The 20,019-nt window shown below is 40.7% G+C and overlaps 2 protein-coding genes across 2 annotated transcripts in view; one reads left to right on the forward strand and one right to left on the reverse strand.

The window, feature by feature from the left end:
* LOC130096656 (putative uncharacterized protein MYH16) overlaps positions 1–20,019 on the reverse strand; it is a 329,204-nt gene that overhangs the window by 134,254 nt on the left and 174,931 nt on the right. The gene's annotated exons all lie outside the window — the stretch shown is intronic.
* myocd (myocardin) overlaps positions 1–20,019 on the forward strand; it is an 89,615-nt gene that overhangs the window by 10,709 nt on the left and 58,887 nt on the right. The window contains exons 3-4 of the mRNA XM_056263264.1: positions 4,168–4,223; positions 4,861–4,936. Of these exons, the coding sequence (XP_056119239.1) occupies positions 4,168–4,223; positions 4,861–4,936 (132 nt within the window). The remainder of the gene's footprint in view (positions 1–4,167; positions 4,224–4,860; positions 4,937–20,019) is intronic.

The raw sequence follows: 20,019 nt of genomic DNA on the forward strand, positions 1-20,019 counted from the left end.
TGCTCTAACACACAGACACACACACACACACACACACACTTGTCTGCAGTTGAACTGATGCTCTAACACACACACACACACACACACACACACACACACACACACACACACACACACACTGTTGTCTGCAGTTGAACTGATGCTCTAACACACACACACACACACACACACACACACACTTGTCTGCAGTTGAACTGATGCTCTAACACACACACACACACACACACACACACTCACACACACTGTTGTCTGCAGTTGAACTGATGCTCTAACACACACACACACACACACACACACACACACACACACTGTTGTCTGCAGTTGAACTGATGCTCTAACACAGACACACACACACACACACACACACACACTCACACACACTGTTGTCTGCAGTTGAACTGATGCTCTAACACACACACACACACACACACACACACACACACACACACACACACACACACACACACACACACACACACACACACACTCACACACACTGTTGTCTGCAGTTGAACTGATGCTCTAACACAGACACACACACACACACACACACACACACACACACACTTGTCTGCAGTTGAACTGATGCTCTAACACACACACACACACACACACACACACACTGTTGTCTGCAGTTGAACTGATGCTCTAACACACACACACACACACACACACACACTTGTCTGCAGTTGAACTGATGCTCTAACACACACACACACACACACACACACTGTTGTCTGCAGTTGAACTGATGCTCTAACACACACACACACACACACACACTTGTCTGCAGTTGAACGGATGCTCTAACACACACACACACACACACACACTCTGTTGTCTGCAGTTGAACTGATGCTCTAACACACACACACACACACACACACACACACTTGTCTGCAGTTGAACTGATGCTCTAACACACACACACACACACACACACACACACACACACACACACACTGTTGTCTGCAGTTGAACTGATGCTCTAACACACACACACACACACACACACACACTGTTGTCTGCAGTTGAACTGATGCTCTAACACACAGACACACACACACACACACACACACACACTTGTCTGCAGTTGAACTGATGCTCTAACACACACACACACACACACACACACACACACACACACTGTTGTCTGCAGTTGAACTGATGCTCTAACACACAGACACAGACACACACACACACACACACACACAGACACACACACACACACACACACACACACACTTGTCTGCAGTTGAACTGATGCTCTAACACACACACACACACACACACACACACACACACTGTTGTCTGCAGTTGAACTGATGCTCTAACACACACACACACACACACACACACACACACTTGTCTGCAGTTGAACTGATGCTCTAACACACACACACACACACACACACACACACTTGTCTGCAGTTGAACTGATGCTCTAACACACACACACACACACACACACACACACACTGTTGTCTGCAGTTGAACTGATGCTCTAACACACAGACACACACACACACACACACACACACTGTTGTCTGCAGTTGAACTGATGCTCTAACACACACACACACACACACACACACACACACACTTGTCTGCAGTTGAACTGATGCTCTAACACACACACACACACACACACACACACACACACACACACACACACTTGTCTGCAGTTGAACTGATGCTCTAACACACAGACACACACACACACACACACACACACACACACACACTGTTGTCTGCAGTTGAACTGATGCTCTAACACACAGACACACACACACACACACACACACACACACACACACTTGTCTGCAGTTGAACTGATGCTCTAACACACAGACACACACACACACACACACACACACACACACACACACACACACACACACACACACACACTTGTCTGCAGTTGAACTGATGCTCTAACACACACACACACACACACACACACTTGTCTGCAGTTGAACTGATGCTCTAACACACAGACACACACACACACACACACACACACACACTTGTCTGCAGTTGAACTGATGCTCTAACACACACACACACACACACACACACACACACACTTGTCTGCAGTTGAACTGATGCTCTAACACACAGACACACACACACACACACACACACACACACACTTGTCTGCAGTTGAACTGATGCTCTAACACACACACACACACACACACACACACACACACACACACACACACACACACACACTTGTCTGCAGTTGAACTGATGCTCTAACACACACACACACACACACACACACACACACACACACACACACACACACACACACACACACACACACACTTGTCTGCAGTTGAACTGATGCTCTAACACACAGACTCAGTGCATGTTTGTCATGTTTCCTCTTCTCGGGTGTCCAGTTACGGCCTGTTATCTCTCTATCTGTGCTTCTGCTCTTGAACTCCTCTCTGCTCTAGAGAAAGAAGTGGATTAAAACACATTTCATTTCTGCTTTCACATATAAATGCACAAAAAACACTTAGATATTAAGGCTTGTTTTCAGAGAACATTTACTAAGTTATTATTTTATTAACTTTCCCATTGGCTTGTTTTACACCTGCTAAATTCTGATTTTATTTTAATTATTTATTAAATTATACAGAATTAAAATATATTACTTTAATAAACATTCTCTAATTCTAAGTTATATATCATGAGTGTGATGGATGTCGAAGCTTTCTGTAATTTTCTCTTTCTTTTAAGAAATAAGTGTCCTGTGTCGCTTTTATTTTGAAATGGTTGCTCTGTTCTTGTGTCGTTCAATTCCTCTGTAACTGTCAGTTGACGACTGTAATGCTATGATCTTCTGCAATTAAATCCTCCTGAGATCCAAACACTTAATGAATCTTTCCTAGGAATGTTCTGCTAATGTTCCCATTAAAGGAGTAGTTCACTTTAAAAAAAACTTTTGCTGATAATTTACTCACCCCCATGTCATCCAAGATGTCCATGTCTTTCTTTCTTCAGTCGAAAAGAAATTAAGGTTTTTGATGAAAACATTCCAGGATTTTTCTCCATATAATGTACTTTGCTGGGCACCAAACGGTTCAAGGTCCAAAAGACAGTTTCAGTGCAACCTGTTCAAAGGGCTTTAAACGACACCAGACGATGAATAATGGTCTTATCAAGCGAAACGATCGCTCATTTAAAAAAGAAATAACAAAGTTTAAGTTTAATAATGTCAAATGCTGGCCTTGCTCTGTTCTGTGATGCACGTTCGTGACTCTCCTGTTCGAACTCGTTCATCAAAATGAACAAATCTTTTTTCGAGTCATTTGATTCATTTAACGAACGAAATGAACGAATTGACTCGGAAAAAGATTTGTTCATTTTGATGAACGAGTTCGAACAGGAGAGTCACACAGAACAGAGCAAGGCGAGCATGTGAGCTTATTAAACTTAAACTTTTTTATTTATTTTTTAAATGAGCGATCGTTTCGCTTGATAAGACCCTTATTCATCGTCTGGTGTCGTTTAAAGCCCTTTGAACAGTTTGCACTGAAACTGTCTTTTGGACCTTGGACCGTTTGGTGCCCAGCAAAGTACATTGTATGGAGAAAAATCCTGGAATGTTTTCATCAAAAACCTTAATTTCTTTTCCACTGAAGAAAGAAAGACATGGACATCTTGGATGACATGGGGGTGAGTAAATTATCAGCAAAAGTTTTTTTTAAAGTGAACTAATCCTTTAAGTTATGAAAAAAAAGTAAAAAAAAAAAAAGAGTTTTTTCTTGGTTATGTGAACGTTAGGGAACGTTACATTGTATCATTCTTCAAACATTATGGGAACGTTACTTTAGAATGTTCTCTGAACGTTCTGAAACATTTAAAAAACGTTAGACAAACGTCCAACTAAAATGTTTCAGGCATAAACGTTCCACGAATGATGATTTTTTGTGCTTACGTTTTAAGAACATTATTAAAGACCAGATAACTTTGAACGGACGTTTTCATTAACGTTTGTTCGTAACTTTTCCAGAACGTTAGCTGTATCGCGCTGAGGTTTACGCGTACCTGTCGTCTTCAGACTAGCTATAGTTCAAACAGCAGAGTTATTTCTGTGAGATTCACTGACAGTGTGTTCATCTGTTCACTCAGTTCTGTCTCTTTCGTTTCCAGCCCTGAAGAGTCCGGCTTCGTTCCACGAACAGAGGAAAAGTCTGGAGCGATCCAAGGTTAGTTAGAAGCAGGAATATCTCGATATCTCCCAGAATCCTTTACAAACATTCAGTTCCAGAAATGATTATAAACTGCAGCATTTTCTGATATCAGAGCTAGTTCATTTATTCTCTTGGTCAAGTCAGACTTTACAGTGAAAATCTGGAAACATTCATCAATTATGAAACAAATAGCATTTCACACACACTAGCGTTCAAAAGTTTGGGGTCTGTAAGATTTTTAAGGTTTCTGAAAGTCTCTTCTGCTCATCAAAACTGCGTTTATTTTATCAAAAATACAGTAAAACAGTGAAATATTATTCTAATGTAAATCATCTGTTTTCTATGTGAATATACAGTAAAGTGTAATTTATTCCTGTGATCAAAGCTGAATTTCCAGCATCATTACTCCAGTCTTCAGTGTCACATGATCCGTCAGAAATCACTCTAATATGATGATTAAAAACAATAAATCCTCTTAAACTTTTGAACGCTACTGTAAAAAGCAGTCATTATTCAGTTCAATAACTGTGTAACTGCTGCTAAATTAATCAATTATGAATGAAATTTGATTCTGATATGAGCAGACGTTTTGTGAAAGTGTGTAAAAATCCTACTCGTCATATTTAATGTTTCATAATATGTGATGTTGCAGACTGGAGATTACTTAAAACACAAAATCAGAAGCAGACCAGAGAAATCCGAGCTCGTCAGCATGCATATTCTACAAGGTAAAGGCTTTTAATCATAATATATATGCATAGAATGATTAATAGGTGTCTAATGAACCTGGCTGTGTGTATTAGGAATATTTGGCTCCTTTTCTTCCTCTTTTGTAAGTCACTAAATGCATGAATGTAAGTAACAATATAAGATTGAAATGACGAGTTTGACGAGCGTCTCGATCCCGGTTTATTCCGGAATGACTCTGGTTCTGCATCATGTGTGTGTTTGAGGGAAGAGCTTGTGTTTCATGTGTGTGTTTGAGGGAAGAGCTTGTGTTTCATGTGTGTGTTTGAGGGAAGAGCTTGTGTTTCATGTGTGTGTTTGAGGGAAGAGCTTGTGTTTCATGTGTGTGTTTTAAAATAGAGCTTGTGTTTGTGCTCGTGTGTTTGAGGGAAGAGCTTGTTTCGTGTGTGTATTTGAGGGAAGAGCTTGTGTTTCATGTGTGTGTTTGAGTATAGAGCTTGTGTTTCATGTGTGTGTTTGAGTGAAGAGCTTGTGTTTCATGTGTGTGTGTTTGAGGGAAGAGCTTGTTTCGTGTGTGTATTTGAGGGAAGAGCTTGTGTTTCATGTGTGTGTTTGAGTATAGAGCTTGTGTTTCATGTGTGTGTTTGAGGGAAGAGCTTGTGTTTCATGTGTGTGTTTGAGTATAGAGCTTGTGTTTCATGTGTGTGTTTGAGGGAAGAGCTTGTGTTTCATGTGTGTGTGTTTGAGGGAAGAGCTTGTGTTTCATGTGTGTGTTTTAATATAGAGCTTGTGTTTCATGTGTGTGTTTTAATATAGAGCTTGTGTTTCATGTGTGTGTTTGAGGGAAGAGCTTGTGTTTCTTGTGTGTGTTTGAGGGAAGAGCTTGATTTTCATATGTGTGTGTTTGAGGGAAGAACTTGTGTTTCATGTGTGTGTTTGAGGGAAGAGCTTGTGTTTCATATGTGTGTGTTTGAGGGAAGAGCTTGTGTTTCATGTGTGTGTTTGAGGGAAGAGCTTGTGTTTCGTGTGTGTATTTGAGGGAAGAGCTTGTGTTTCATGTGTGTGTTTGAGGGAAGAGCTTGTGTTTCATATGTGTGTGTTTGAGGGAAGAGCTTGTGTTTCATGTGTGTGTTTGAGGGAAGAGCTTGTGTTTCATGTGTGTGTGTTTTAAAATAGAGCTTGTGTTTCATGTGTGTGTTTTAAAATAGAGCTTGTGTTTCATGTGTGTGTTTTAAAATAGAGCTTGTGTTTCATGTGTGTGTTTGAGGGAAGAGCTTGTTTCGTGTGTGTATTTGAGGGAAGAGCTTGTGTTTCATGTGTGTGTTTGAGTATAGAGCTTGTGTTTCATGTGTTTGAGTATAGAGCTTGTGTTTCATGTGTGTGTTTTAAAATAGAGCTTGTGTTTCATGTGTGTGTTTTAAAATAGAGCTTGTGTTTCATGTGTGTGTTTGAGGGAAGAGCTTGTTTCGTGTGTGTATTTGAGGGAAGAGCTTGTGTTTCATGTGTGTGTTTGAGTATAGAGCTTGTGTTTCATGTGTGTTTGAGTATAGAGCTTGTGTTTCATGTGTGTGTTTTAAAATAGAGCTTGTGTTTCATGTGTGTGTTTTAAAATAGAGCTTGTGTTTCATGTGTGTGTTTGAGGGAAGAGCTTGTTTCGTGTGTGTGTTTGAGGGAAGAGCTTGTGTTTCATGTGTGTGTTTGAGTATAGAGCTTGTGTTTCATGTGTGTGTTTGAGTATAGAGCTTGTGTTTCATGTGTGTGTTTGAGTGAAGAGCTTGTGTTTCATGTGTGTGTGTTTGAGGGAAGAGCTTGTTTCGTGTGTGTTTGAGTATAGAGCTTGTGTTTCATGTGTGTGTTTGAGTGAAGAGCTTGTGTTTCATGTGTGTGTGTTTGAGGGAAGAGCTTGTTTCATGTGTGTTTGAGTATAGAGCTTGTGTTTCATGTGTGTTTGAGTATAGAGCTTGTGTTTCGTGTGTTTAAGTATAGAGCTTGTGTTTCATGTGTGTGTTTGAGGGAAGAGCTTGTTTCGTGTGTGTATTTGAGGGAAGAGCTTGTGTTTCATGTGTGTGTTTGAGTATAGAGCTTGTGTTTCATGTGTGTTTGAGTATAGAGCTTGTGTTTCATGTGTGTGTTTGAGGGAAGAGCTTGTGTTTCATGTGTGTTTTAATATAGAGCTTGTGTTTCATGTGTGTGTTTGAGTATAGAGCTTGTTTCATGTGTGTGTTTGAGTATAGAGCTTGTGTTTCATGAGTGTGTTTGAGTATAGAGCTTGTGTTTCATGTGTGTGTGTTTGAGGGAAGAGCTTGTGTTTCATGTGTGTGTTTGAGGGAAGAGCTTGTTTCGTGTGTGTATTTGAGGGAAGAGCTTGTGTTTCATGTGTGTGTTTGAGTATAGAGCTTGTGTTTCATGTGTTTGAGTATAGAGCTTGTGTTTCATGTGTGTGTTTGAGGGAAGAGCTTGTTTCGTGTGTGTATTTGAGGGAAGAGCTTGTGTTTCATGTGTGTGTTTGAGTATAGAGCTTGTGTTTCATGTGTGTGTGTTTGAGGGAAGAGCTTGTGTTTCATGTGTGTGTTTGAGGGAAGAGCTTGTTTCGTGTGTGTATTTGAGGGAAGAGCTTGTGTTTCATGTGTGTGTTTGAGTATAGAGCTTGTGTTTCATGTGTGTGTGTTTGAGGGAAGAGCTTGTGTTTCATGTGTGTGTTTGAGGGAAGAGCTTGTTTCGTGTGTGTATTTGAGGGAAGAGCTTGTGTTTCATGTGTGTGTTTGAGTATAGAGCTTGTGTTTCATGTGTTTGAGTATAGAGCTTGTGTTTCATGTGTGTGTTTTAAAATAGAGCTTGTGTTTCATGTGTGTGTTTTAAAATAGAGCTTGTGTTTCATGTGTGTGTTTGAGGGAAGAGCTTGTTTCGTGTGTGTGTTTGAGGGAAGAGCTTGTGTTTCATGTGTGTGTTTGAGTATAGAGCTTGTGTTTCATGTGTGTGTTTGAGTGAAGAGCTTGTGTTTCATGTGTGTGTGTTTGAGGGAAGAGCTTGTTTCGTGTGTGTATTTGAGTATAGAGCTTGTGTTTCATGTGTGTTTGAGTATAGAGCTTGTGTTTCATGTGTGTTTGAGTATAGAGCTTGTGTTTCGTGTGTTTGAGTATAGAGCTTGTGTTTCATGTGTGTGTTTGAGGGAAGAGCTTGTTTCGTGTGTGTATTTGAGGGAAGAGCTTGTGTTTCATGTGTGTGTTTGAGTATAGAGCTTGTGTTTCATGTGTGTTTGAGTATAGAGCTTGTGTTTCGTGTGTTTGAGTATAGAGCTTGTGTTTCATGTGTGTGTTTGAGGGAAGAGCTTGTTTCGTGTGTGTATTTGAGGGAAGAGCTTGTGTTTCATGTGTGTGTTTGAGTATAGAGCTTGTGTTTCATGTGTGTTTGAGTATAGAGCTTGTGTTTCATGTGTGTGTTTGAGGGAAGAGCTTGTGTTTCATGTGTGTTTTAATATAGAGCTTGTGTTTCATGTGTGTGTTTGAGTATAGAGCTTGTTTCATGTGTGTGTTTGAGGGAAGAGCTTGTGTTTCATGAGTGTGTTTGAGGGAAGAGCTTGTGTTTCATGTGTGTGTTTTAATATAGAGCTTGTGTTTCATGTGTGTGTTTTAATATAGAGCTTGTGTTTCATGTGTGTGTTTGAGGGAAGAGCTTGTGTTTCTTGTGTGTGTTTGAGGGAAGAGCTTGTGTTTCATATGTGTGTGTTTGAGGGAAGAACTTGTGTTTCATGTGTGTGTTTGAGGGAAGAGCTTGTGTTTCATATGTGTGTGTTTGAGGGAAGAGCTTGTGTTTCATGTGTGTGTTTGAGGGAAGAGCTTGTGTTTCGTGTGTGTATTTGAGGGAAGAGCTTGTGTTTCATGTGTGTGTTTGAGGGAAGAGCTTGTGTTTCATGTGTGTGTTTGAGGGAAGAGCTTGTGTTTCATATGTGTGTGTTTGAGGGAAGAGCTTGTGTTTCATGAGTGTGTTTGAGTATAGAGCTTGTTTCATGAGTGTGTTTGAGGGAAGAGCTTGTGTTTCATGAGTGTGTTTTAATATAGAGCTTGTGTTTCATGTGTGTGTTTGAGGGAAGAGCTTGTGTTTCATGTGTGTGTTTTAATATAGAGCTTGTGTTTCATGTGTGTGTTTGAGGGAAGAGCTTGTGTTTCATGTGTGTGTGTGTTTGAGGGAAGAGCTTGTGTTTCATGTGTGTTTTTGAGGGAAGAGCTTGTGTTTCATGTGTGTGTTTGAGGGAAGAGCTTGTGTTTCATGTGTGTGTTTTAATATAGAGCTTGTGTTTCATGTGTGTGTGTGTTTGAGGGAAGAGCTTGTGTTTCATGTGTGTTTTTGAGGGAAGAGCTTGTGTTTCATGTGTGTGTTTGAGGGAAGAGCTTGTGTTTCATGTGTGTGTTTGAGGGAAGAGCTTGTGTTTCATGTGTGTGTTTGAGGGAAGAGCTTGTGTTTCATGTGTGTGTTTGAGGGAAGAGCTTGTGTTTCATGTGTGTGTGTTTGAGGGAAGAGCTTGTGTTTCATATGTGTGTTTGAGTATAGAGCTTGTGTTACATGTGTGTGTTTGAGGGAAGAGCTTGTGTTTCATGTGTGTGTTAGAGGGAAGAGCTTGTGTTTCATATGTGTGTTTGAGTATAGAGCTTGTGTTTCATGTGTGTGTTTGAGGGAAGAGCTTGTGTTTCATGTGTGTGTTTGAGGGAAGAGCTTGTGTTTCGTGTGTGTGTGTGTGTGTGTTTGAGGGAAGAGCTTGTGTTTCATGTGTGTGTATTTGAGGGAAGAGCTTGTGTTTCATGTGTGTGTTTGAGGGAAGAGCTTGTGTTTCATGTGTGTGTTTTAATAAAGAGCTTGTGTTTCATGTGTGTGTTTGAGGGAAGAGCTTGTGTTTCATGTGTGTGTTTGAGGGAAGAGCTTGTGTTTCATGTGTGTGTTTGAGGGAAGAGCTTGTGTTTCGTGTGTGTGTTTGATGGAAGAGCTTGTTTCGTGTGTGTATTTGAGGGAAGAGCTTGTGTTTCATATGTGTGTTTTAATATAGAGCTTGTGTTTCATGTGTGTGTTTGAGGGAAGAGCTTGTGTTTCATGTGTGTGTTTTAATATAGAGCTTGTGTTTCATGTGTGTGTTTGAGGGAAGAGCTTGTGTTTCATGTGTGTGTGTGTTTGAGGGAAGAGCTTGTGTTTCATGTGTGTTTTTGAGGGAAGAGCTTGTGTTTCATGTGTGTGTTTGAGGGAAGAGCTTGTGTTTCATGTGTGTGTTTTAATATAGAGCTTGTGTTTCATGTGTGTGTTTTAATATAGAGCTTGTGTTTCATGTGTGTGTTTGAGGGAAGAGCTTGTGTTTCTTGTGTGTGTTTGAGGGAAGAGCTTGTGTTTCATATGTGTGTGTTTGAGGGAAGAACTTGTGTTTCATGTGTGTGTTTGAGGGAAGAGCTTGTGTTTCATATGTGTGTGTTTGAGGGAAGAGCTTGTGTTTCATGTGTGTGTTTGAGGGAAGAGCTTGTGTTTCGTGTGTGTATTTGAGGGAAGAGCTTGTGTTTCATGTGTGTGTTTGAGGGAAGAGCTTGTGTTTCATGTGTGTGTTTGAGGGAAGAGCTTGTGTTTCATATGTGTGTGTTTGAGGGAAGAGCTTGTGTTTCATGAGTGTGTTTGAGTATAGAGCTTGTTTCATGAGTGTGTTTGAGGGAAGAGCTTGTGTTTCATGAGTGTGTTTTAATATAGAGCTTGTGTTTCATGTGTGTGTTTGAGGGAAGAGCTTGTGTTTCATGTGTGTGTTTTAATATAGAGCTTGTGTTTCATGTGTGTGTTTGAGGGAAGAGCTTGTGTTTCATGTGTGTGTGTGTTTGAGGGAAGAGCTTGTGTTTCATGTGTGTTTTTGAGGGAAGAGCTTGTGTTTCATGTGTGTGTTTGAGGGAAGAGCTTGTGTTTCATGTGTGTGTTTTAATATAGAGCTTGTGTTTCATGTGTGTGTTTGAGGGAAGAGCTTGTGTTTCATGTGTGTGTTTGAGGGAAGAGCTTGTGTTTCATGTGTGTGTTTGAGGGAAGAGCTTGTGTTTCATGTGTGTGTGTTTGAGGGAAGAGCTTGTGTTTCATATGTGTGTTTGAGTATAGAGCTTGTGTTACATGTGTGTGTTTGAGGGAAGAGCTTGTGTTTCATGTGTGTGTTAGAGGGAAGAGCTTGTGTTTCATATGTGTGTTTGAGTATAGAGCTTGTGTTTCATGTGTGTGTTTGAGGGAAGAGCTTGTGTTTCATGTGTGTGTTTGAGGGAAGAGCTTGTGTTTCGTGTGTGTGTGTGTGTGTGTTTGAGGGAAGAGCTTGTGTTTCATGTGTGTGTATTTGAGGGAAGAGCTTGTGTTTCATGTGTGTGTTTGAGGGAAGAGCTTGTGTTTCATGTGTGTGTTTTAATAAAGAGCTTGTGTTTCATGTGTGTGTTTGAGGGAAGAGCTTGTGTTTCATGTGTGTGTTTGAGGGAAGAGCTTGTGTTTCATGTGTGTGTTTGAGGGAAGAGCTTGTGTTTCGTGTGTGTGTTTGATGGAAGAGCTTGTTTCGTGTGTGTATTTGAGGGAAGAGCTTGTGTTTCATATGTGTGTTTTAATATAGAGCTTGTGTTTCATGTGTGTGTTTGAGGGAAGAGCTTGTGTTTCATGTGTGTGTTTTAATATAGAGCTTGTGTTTCATGTGTGTGTTTGAGGGAAGAGCTTGTGTTTCATGTGTGTGTGTGTTTGAGGGAAGAGCTTGTGTTTCATGTGTGTTTTTGAGGGAAGAGCTTGTGTTTCATGTGTGTGTTTGAGGGAAGAGCTTGTGTTTCATGTGTGTGTTTTAATATAGAGCTTGTGTTTCATGTGTGTGTTTGAGGGAAGAGCTTGTGTTTCATGTGTGTGTTTTAATATAGAGCTTGTTTTTCATGTGTGTGTTTGAGGGAAGAGCTTGTGTTTCATGTGTGTGTTTTAATATAGAGCTTCTGTTTATGGATCTTTCGAAGGCTTTTGATACGGTTGATCACTGCATTCTTGTAAATAGTCTGGTGAGCATTGGCTTGTCTAAGCACTCGGTAGATTGGTTTGTAAATTATTTGTCAGGTAGAACCCAAAGTGTTCGGGTAGCTGGTTCTGTGTCTTCTTTCTTGCCTATTTACAAGGGGGTTCCTCAAGGCTCAGTATTAGGTCCCATATTATTTTCAATTTATATAAACAAACTTTGTGAAAATTTATCGAATTCTATGTATCACTTTTATGCTGATGATACTGTTATTTACTGTACTGCATCATCTATTGCAAAAGCCTTTGAACTTTTGCAGTCTGCTTTCAATATTGTTCAGGAACGTTTGAAACAGCTTAAGCTTGTCTTAAATGTACAAAAGTCAAAAATAATGGTATTTACAATCTCAAAACAACTGCCAGTTTCTTCTGCAAGTATTTCAACTTTTGATGGAAATGAAATTGAGTTAGTTAACAGTTATAAATATTTGGGTATAATTATTGATTCTAAACTATGTTTTAGAAATCATGTTAGCAATCTGGTTTCTAAGCTAAAGATAAAGCTTGGCTATCTTTACAGATCAAAATCATGCTTATCCATCCGCGCAAGAAAATATCTGGTGATGGCAACTTTTCTTCCCATATTAGACTATGGTGATCTGATATATATGAATGCTTCTGCCAAATGTTTGAAGAAACTGGATGTTGTGTATCATTGTGCATTACGTTTTTTCACTGGTTGTGGTTATAGGACACATCATTGTATCCTTTATTATACAGCTAAATGGCCTTCTCTTTATGCAAGAAGATACACTCACTGGCTATGTTTCATTTACAAGGTACTTCTTGGACTAGCTCCTACCTATATGAGTGTCCTTTTAACAAGAAATCACGGCCATTATGGATTACGTTCAAATGATGTATTACACTTGTCGGTCCCCGGTGTAAAAACAGAATTAGGAAAAAAAGCATTTATGTTTGCTGCACCTTCTGCCTGGAACCTTCTTCAAAAATCGTTAAAAATGATTACTTTAATTTCTTATAGACAGTTTGTTTCCACTCTGAAAAGTATGGAGCAGGTGAACATTGGTCAGTGTAATTGTTCATAAGATTATTTTTTTCAGCACAAGGTCTTTGTGATATATATGTATATGTATGTGTATTCTGATGTGTTTTTATTTGTTTTTTTTATATATGTTGAAATTTGTCCTTTATGTTTTTTGCTGCATCTTGACCAGGTCTCTCTTTTAAAAGAGATTTTTAATCTCAATGAGTTTTTCACCTGGTTAAATAAAGGATAATGAAAAAAAAAAATGAAAAAAAATGTTTCATGTGTGTGTTTGAGTATAGAGCTTGTGTTTCATGTGTGTGTTTGAGGGAAGAGCTTGTGTTTCATGTGTGTGTTTGAGGGAAGAGCTTGTGTTTCATATGTGTGTTTGAGGGAAGAGCTTGTGTTTCATGAGTGTGTTTGAGGGAAGAGCTTGTGTTTCATGTGTGTGTTTTAATATAGAGCTTGTGTTTCATGTGTGTGTGTTTGAGGGCAGAGTTTGTGTTTCTTGTGTGTGTTTGAGGGAAGAGCTTGTGTTTCATGTGTGTGTTTGAGGGAAGAGCTTGTTTCATATGTGTGTTTGAGGGAAGAGCTTGTGTTTCATGAGTGTGTTTGAGGGAAGAGCTTGTGTTTCATGTGTGTGTTTGAGGGAAGAGCTTGTGTTTCATGAGTGTGTTTGAGGGAAGAGCTTGTGTTTCATGAGTGTGTTTGAGGGAAGAGCTTGTGTTTCATGTGTGTGTTTGAGGGAAGAGCTTGTTTCATGTGTGTTGTTTTAGGGAAGAGCTTGTGTTTCATGTGTGTGTTTAAGGGAAGAGCTTGTGTTTCATATGTGTGTTTGAGGGAAGAGCTTGTGTTTCATGTGTGTGTTTGAGGGAAGAGCTTGTGTTTCATGTGTGTTGTTTTAGGGAAGAGCTTGTGTTTCATGTGTGTGTTTAAGGGAAGAGCTTGTGTTTCATATGTGTGTTTGAGGGAAGAGCTTGTGTTTCATGTGTGTGTTTGAGGGAAGAGCTTGTGTTTCATGTGTGTTGTTTTAGGGAATAGCTTGTGTTTCATGTGTGTTTTTAAGGGAAGAGCTTGTGTTTCATGTGTGTGTTTGAGGGAAGAGCTTGTGTTTCATGTGTGTTGGTTTAGGGAAGAGCTTGTGTTTCATGTGTGTGTTTAAGGGAAGAGCTTGTGTTCCATGTGTGTGTTTGAGGGAAGAGCTTGTGTTTCATGTGTGTGTTTGAGTATAGAGCTTGTGTTTCATGTGTGTGTGTTTGAGGGAAGAGCTTGTGTTTCATGTGTGTGTTTTAATATAGAGCTTGTGTTTCATGTGTGTGTGTGTTTGAGGGAAGAGCTTGTGTTTCATGTGTGTGTTTGAGGGAAGAGCTTGTGTTTCATGTGTGTGTTTGAGTATAGAGCTTGTGTTTCATGTGTGTGTGTTTGAGGGAAGAGCTTGTGTTTCATGTGTGTGTTTTAATATAGAGCTTGTGTTTCATGTGTGTGTGTGTTTGAGGGAAGAGCTTGTGTTTCATGTGTGTGTTTGAGGGAAGAGCTTGTGTTTCATGTGTGTGTGTTTGAGGGAAGAGCTTGTGTTTCATGTGTGTGTTTTAATATAGAGCTTGTGTTTCATGTGTGTGTGTGTGTTTGAGGGAAGAGCTTGTGTTTCATGTGTGTGTTTGAGGGAAGAGCTTGTGTTTCATATGTGTGTTTGAGGGAAGAGCTTGTGTTTCATGTGTGTTTGAGGGAAGAGCTTGTTTCATATGTGTGTTTGAGGGAAGAGCTTGTGTTTCATGAGCGTGTTTGAGGGAAGAGCTTGTGTCTCATGTGTGTGTTTTAATATAGAGCTTGTGTTTCATGTGTGTGTGTTTGAGGGCAGAGCTTGTGTTTCATGTGTGTGTTTGAGGGAAGAGCTTGTGTTTCATATGTGTGTTTGAGGGAAGAGCTTGTTTCATATGTGTGTTTGAGGGAAGAGCTTGTGTTTCATGTGTGTGTTTGAGTGAAGAGCTTGTGTTTTATGTGTGTTTGAGGGAAGAGCTTGTGTTTCATGTGTGTGTTTGAGTGAAGAGCTTGTGTTTTATGTGTGTTTGAGGGCAGAGCTTGTGTTTCATGTGTGTGTTTGAGGGAAGAGCTTGTGTTTCATATGTGTGTTTGAGGGAAGAGCTTGTTTCATATGCGTGTTTGAGGGAAGAGCTTGTGTTTCATGTGTGTGTTTGAGTGAAGAGCTTGTGTTTTATGTGTGTTTGAGGGAAGAGCTTGTGTCTCATATGTGTGTTTGAGGGAAGAGCTTGTGTTACATGTGTGTGTTTGAGGGAAGAGCTTGTGTTTCATGTGTGTGTTTGAGTGAAGAGCTTGTGTTTTATGTGTGTTTGAGGGAAGAGCTTGTGTTTCATGTGTGTGTTTGAGGGAAGAGCTTGTGATTCATGTGTGTGTTTGAGGGAAGAGCTTGTGTTTCATGAGTGTGTTTGAGGGAAGAGCTTGTGTTACATGTGTGTGTTTGAGGGAAGAGCTTGTGTTTCATGTGTGTGTTAGAGGGAAGAGCTTGTGTTTCATGTGTGTGTTAGAGGGAAGAGCTTGTGTTTCATGTGTGTGTTTTAATATAGAGCTTGTGTTTCATGTGTGTGTGTGTTTAAGGGAAGAGCTTGTGTTTCATGTGTGTGTTTGAGGGAAGAGCTTGTGTTTCATGTGTGTGTGTTTGAGGGAAGAGCTTGTGTTTCATGTGTGTGTTTTAATATAGAGCTTGTGTTTCATGTGTGTGTGTGTTTGAGGGAAGAGCTTGTTTCATATGTGTGTTTGAGGGAAGAGCTTGTGTTTCATGAGCGTGTTTGAGGGAAGAGCTTGTGTCTCATATGTGTGTTTGAGGGAAGAGCTTGTGTTTCATGTGTGTGTTTTAATATAGAGCTTGTGTTTCATGTGTGTGTGTTTGAGGGCAGAGTTTGTGTTTCTTGTGTGTGTTTGAGGGAAGAGCTTGTGTTTCATGTGTGTGTTTGAGGGAAGAGCTTGTGTTTCATGTGTGTGTGTTAGAGGGAAGAGCTTGTGTTTCATGTGTGTGTTAGAGGGAAGAGCTTGTGTTTCATGTGTGTGTGTGTTTAAGGGAAGAGCTTGTGTTTCATGTGTGTTGTTTTAGGGAAGAGCTTGTGTTTCATGTGTGTGTTTAAGGGAAGAGCTTGTGTTTCATATGTGTGTTTGAGGGAAGAGCTTGTGTTTCATGTGTGTGTTTGAGGGAAGAGCTTGTGTTTCATGTGTGTTGTTTTAGGGAATAGCTTGTGTTTCATGTGTGTTTTTAAGGGAAGAGCTTGTGTTTCATGTGTGTGTTTGAGGGAAGAGCTTGTGTTTCATGTGTGTTGGTTTAGGGAAGAGCTTGTGTTTCATGTGTGTGTTTAAGGGAAGAGCTTGTGTTCCATGTGTGTGTTTGAGGGAAGAGCTTGTGTTTCATGTGTGTGTTTGAGTATAGAGCTTGTGTTTCATGTGTGTGTGTTTGAGGGAAGAGCTTGTGTTTCATGTGTGTGTTTTAATATAGAGCTTGTGTTTCATGTGTGTGTGTGTTTGAGGGAAGAGCTTGTGTTTCATGTGTGTGTTTGAGGGAAGAGCTTGTGTTTCATGTGTGTGTTTGAGTATAGAGCTTGTGTTTCATGTGTGTGTGTTTGAGGGAAGAGCTTGTGTTTCATGTGTGTGTTTTAATATAGAGCTTGTGTTTCATGTGTGTGTGTGTTTGAGGGAAGAGCTTGTGTTTCATGTGTGTGTTTGAGGGAAGAGCTTGTGTTTCATGTGTGTGTGTTTGAGGGAAGAGCTTGTGTTTCATGTGTGTGTTTTAATATAGAGCTTGTGTTTCATGTGTGTGTGTGTGTTTGAGGGAAGAGCTTGTGTTTCATGTGTGTGTTTGAGGGAAGAGCTTGTGTTTCATATGTGTGTTTGAGGGAAGAGCTTGTGTTTCATGTGTGTTTGAGGGAAGAGCTTGTTTCATATGTGTGTTTGAGGGAAGAGCTTGTGTTTCATGAGCGTGTTTGAGGGAAGAGCTTGTGTCTCATGTGTGTGTTTTAATATAGAGCTTGTGTTTCATGTGTGTGTGTTTGAGGGCAGAGCTTGTGTTTCATGTGTGTGTTTGAGGGAAGAGCTTGTGTTTCATATGTGTGTTTGAGGGAAGAGCTTGTTTCATATGTGTGTTTGAGGGAAGAGCTTGTGTTTCATGAGCGTGTTTGAGGGAAGAGCTTGTGTTTCATGTGTGTGTTTGAGTGAAGAGCTTGTGTTTTATGTGTGTTTGAGGGAAGAGCTTGTGTCTCATATGTGTGTTTGAGGGAAGAGCTTGTGTTACATGTGTGTGTTTGAGGGAAGAGCTTGTGTTTCATGTGTGTGTTTGAGTGAAGAGCTTGTGTTTTATGTGTGTTTGAGGGAAGAGCTTGTGTTTCATGTGTGTGTTTGAGGGAAGAGCTTGTGATTCATGTGTGTGTTTGAGGGAAGAGCTTGTGTTTCATGAGTGTGTTTGAGGGAAGAGCTTGTGTTACATGTGTGTGTTTGAGGGAAGAGCTTGTGTTTCATGTGTGTGTTAGAGGGAAGAGCTTGTGTTTCATGTGTGTGTTAGAGGGAAGAGCTTGTGTTTCATGTGTGTGTTTTAATATAGAGCTTGTGTTTCATGTGTGTGTGTGTTTAAGGGAAGAGCTTGTGTTTCATGTGTGTGTTTGAGGGAAGAGCTTGTGTTTCATATGTGTGTTTGAGGGAAGAGCTTGTTTCATATGTGTGTTTGAGGGAAGAGCTTGTGTTTCATATGTGTGTTTGAGGGAAGAGCTTGTTTCATATGTGTGTTTGAGGGAAGAGCTTGTGTTTCATGAGCGTGTTTGAGGGAAGAGCTTGTGTCTCATATGTGTGTTTGAGGGAAGAGCTTGTGTTTCATGTGTGTGTTTTAATATAGAGCTTGTGTTTCATGTGTGTGTGTTTGAGGGCAGAGTTTGTGTTTCTTGTGTGTGTTTGAGGGAAGAGCTTGTGTTTCATGTGTGTGTTTGAGGGAAGAGCTTGTTTCATATGTGTGTTTGAGGGAAGAGCTTGTGTCTCATATGTGTGTTTGAGGGAAGAGCTTGTGTTTCATGTGTGTGTTTGAGGGAAGAGCTTGTGTTACATGTGTGTGTTTGAGGGAAGAGCTTGTGTTTCATGTGTGTGTTTGAGTGAAGAGCTTGTGTTTTATGTGTGTTTGAGGGAAGAGCTTGTGTTTCATGTGTGTGTTTGAGGGAAGAGCTTGTGTTACATGTGTGTGTTTGAGGGAAGAGCTTGTGATTCATGAGTGTGTTTGAGGGAAGAGCTTGTGTTACATGTGTGTGTTTGAGGGAAGAGCTTGTGTTTCATGAGTGTGTTTGAGGGAAGAGCTTGTGTTACATGTGTGTGTTTGAGGGAAGAGCTTGTGATTCATGTGTGTGTTTGAGGGAAGAGCTTGTGTTTCATGAGTGTGTTTGAGGGAAGAGCTTGTGTTACATGTGTGTGTTTGAGGGAAGAGCTTGTGTTTCATGTGTGTGTTTGAGGGAAGAGCTTGTGTTACATGTGTGTGTTTGAGGGAAGAGCTTGTGTTACATGTGTGTGTTAGAGGGAAGAGTTTGTGTTTCATGAGTGTGTTTGAGGGAAGAGCTTGTGTTACATGTGTGTGTTTGAGGGAAGAGCTTGTGTTTCATGTGTGTGTTTGAGGGAAGAGCTTGTGTTTCATGTGTGTGTTAGAGGGAAGAGCTTGTGTTTCATGAGCGTGTTTGAGGGAAGAGCTTGTGTTTCATGAGTGTGTTTGATGGAAGAGCTTGTGTTTCATGTGTGTTTGAGGGAAGAGCTTGTGTTTCATGTGTGTGTTTGAGGGAAGAGCTTGTGTTTCATGAGCGTGTTTGAGGGAAGAGCTTGTGTTTCATGTGTGTGTTTGAGGGAAGAGCTTGAGTTTCATGAGTGTGTTTGATGGAAGAGCTTGTCTTTCATGTGTGTTTGAGGGAAGAGCTTGTGTTTCATGTGTGTGTTTGAGGGAAGAGCTTGTGTTTCATGAGTGTGTTTGAGGGAAGAGCTTGTGTTTCATGTGTGTGTTTGAGGGAAGAGCTTGTGTTTCATGTGTGTGTTTGAGGGAAGAGCTTGTGTTTCATGTGTGTTTTTGAGTGAAGAGCTTGTGTTTCATGTGACGCCAGATTCACGATTGCGCCAGTGTGTGTGGCCGGCCGTGTGTCGCTGTCAAATTTGTTTGTAATTTTATTGTTTGTGTCACTGTTTATACAACATTTTGACTCTCTGCTGGTCTACGATCGCCAAACGCTTTTTGATCTCCGATTCTCTGTGGGATCATTCATCAAATATGATCAGGGTGGACAGAAAACTTTTCTCCCTCCTTTACTGTCAGAGATACCGGCTCACCTCCTGCACAATCTGCCGTCACTTCCCCGGAGAAGTCGCTTCAACAGCGGGGGAAATGCAGCGGACAGCTGGTGAAGCTTAAAGCATATCTGGTGTTCTATCCTGGATCGGGTTGGACTCCCCGTGGCTTCTTGGCAGAATACGGATCAATTTATTATCGCAATGTTTCCTGGCGAGAACTGGACCCGGCTGACACCTGGCTGCAACCTGTTGTCGGCGCGGATATGGAGGCCCAGCTTCCTCGCCGATGTTCACCTCGACCCCGCAGAGGTGGCGTCAATCACGGATATCTTCGACTGCTGGGTCGGGGATCTCGGACGGCCATTCCGGCAACACAGGGCGCTCCTGTCAGAGCTGCCTTGGTCAATGCCAGATCGCTAGCGAAGAGGACCTTCATCCTGAATGACTTTTTTACCTGTCATGACTTGGATTTCTTATTCGTGACAAACCTGGCTGAATGTTGGTGAGTCGAGTGCTTTTTCTCAACTTTTACCGGCTGATTGCTCTTATTATAACTCTCCGAGGACTACTGGTCGAGGAGGCGGACTTGCTACTATCTTAAAGAAAAAGTACAACTGTAGACAACTGACCATGTTTGAATTGGGTCAATCTCAGCTGGTACTATGTGGAGTTATATATCGACCTCCTAAATATAATAAGGACTTCATCAGTGACTTTTCTGATTTCCTGTCTGAAATGATGCCGAAATATGACCGTATTTTAATTCTAGGGGATATGAATATACATGTATGTTGTCCT

This window comes from Rhinichthys klamathensis, unplaced genomic scaffold (assembly GCF_029890125.1).
Source record: "Rhinichthys klamathensis goyatoka isolate OS25496 unplaced genomic scaffold, OSU_Roscu_1.1 h1tg000204l_1, whole genome shotgun sequence".
NCBI lineage: Eukaryota > Metazoa > Chordata > Actinopteri > Cypriniformes > Leuciscidae > Rhinichthys > Rhinichthys klamathensis.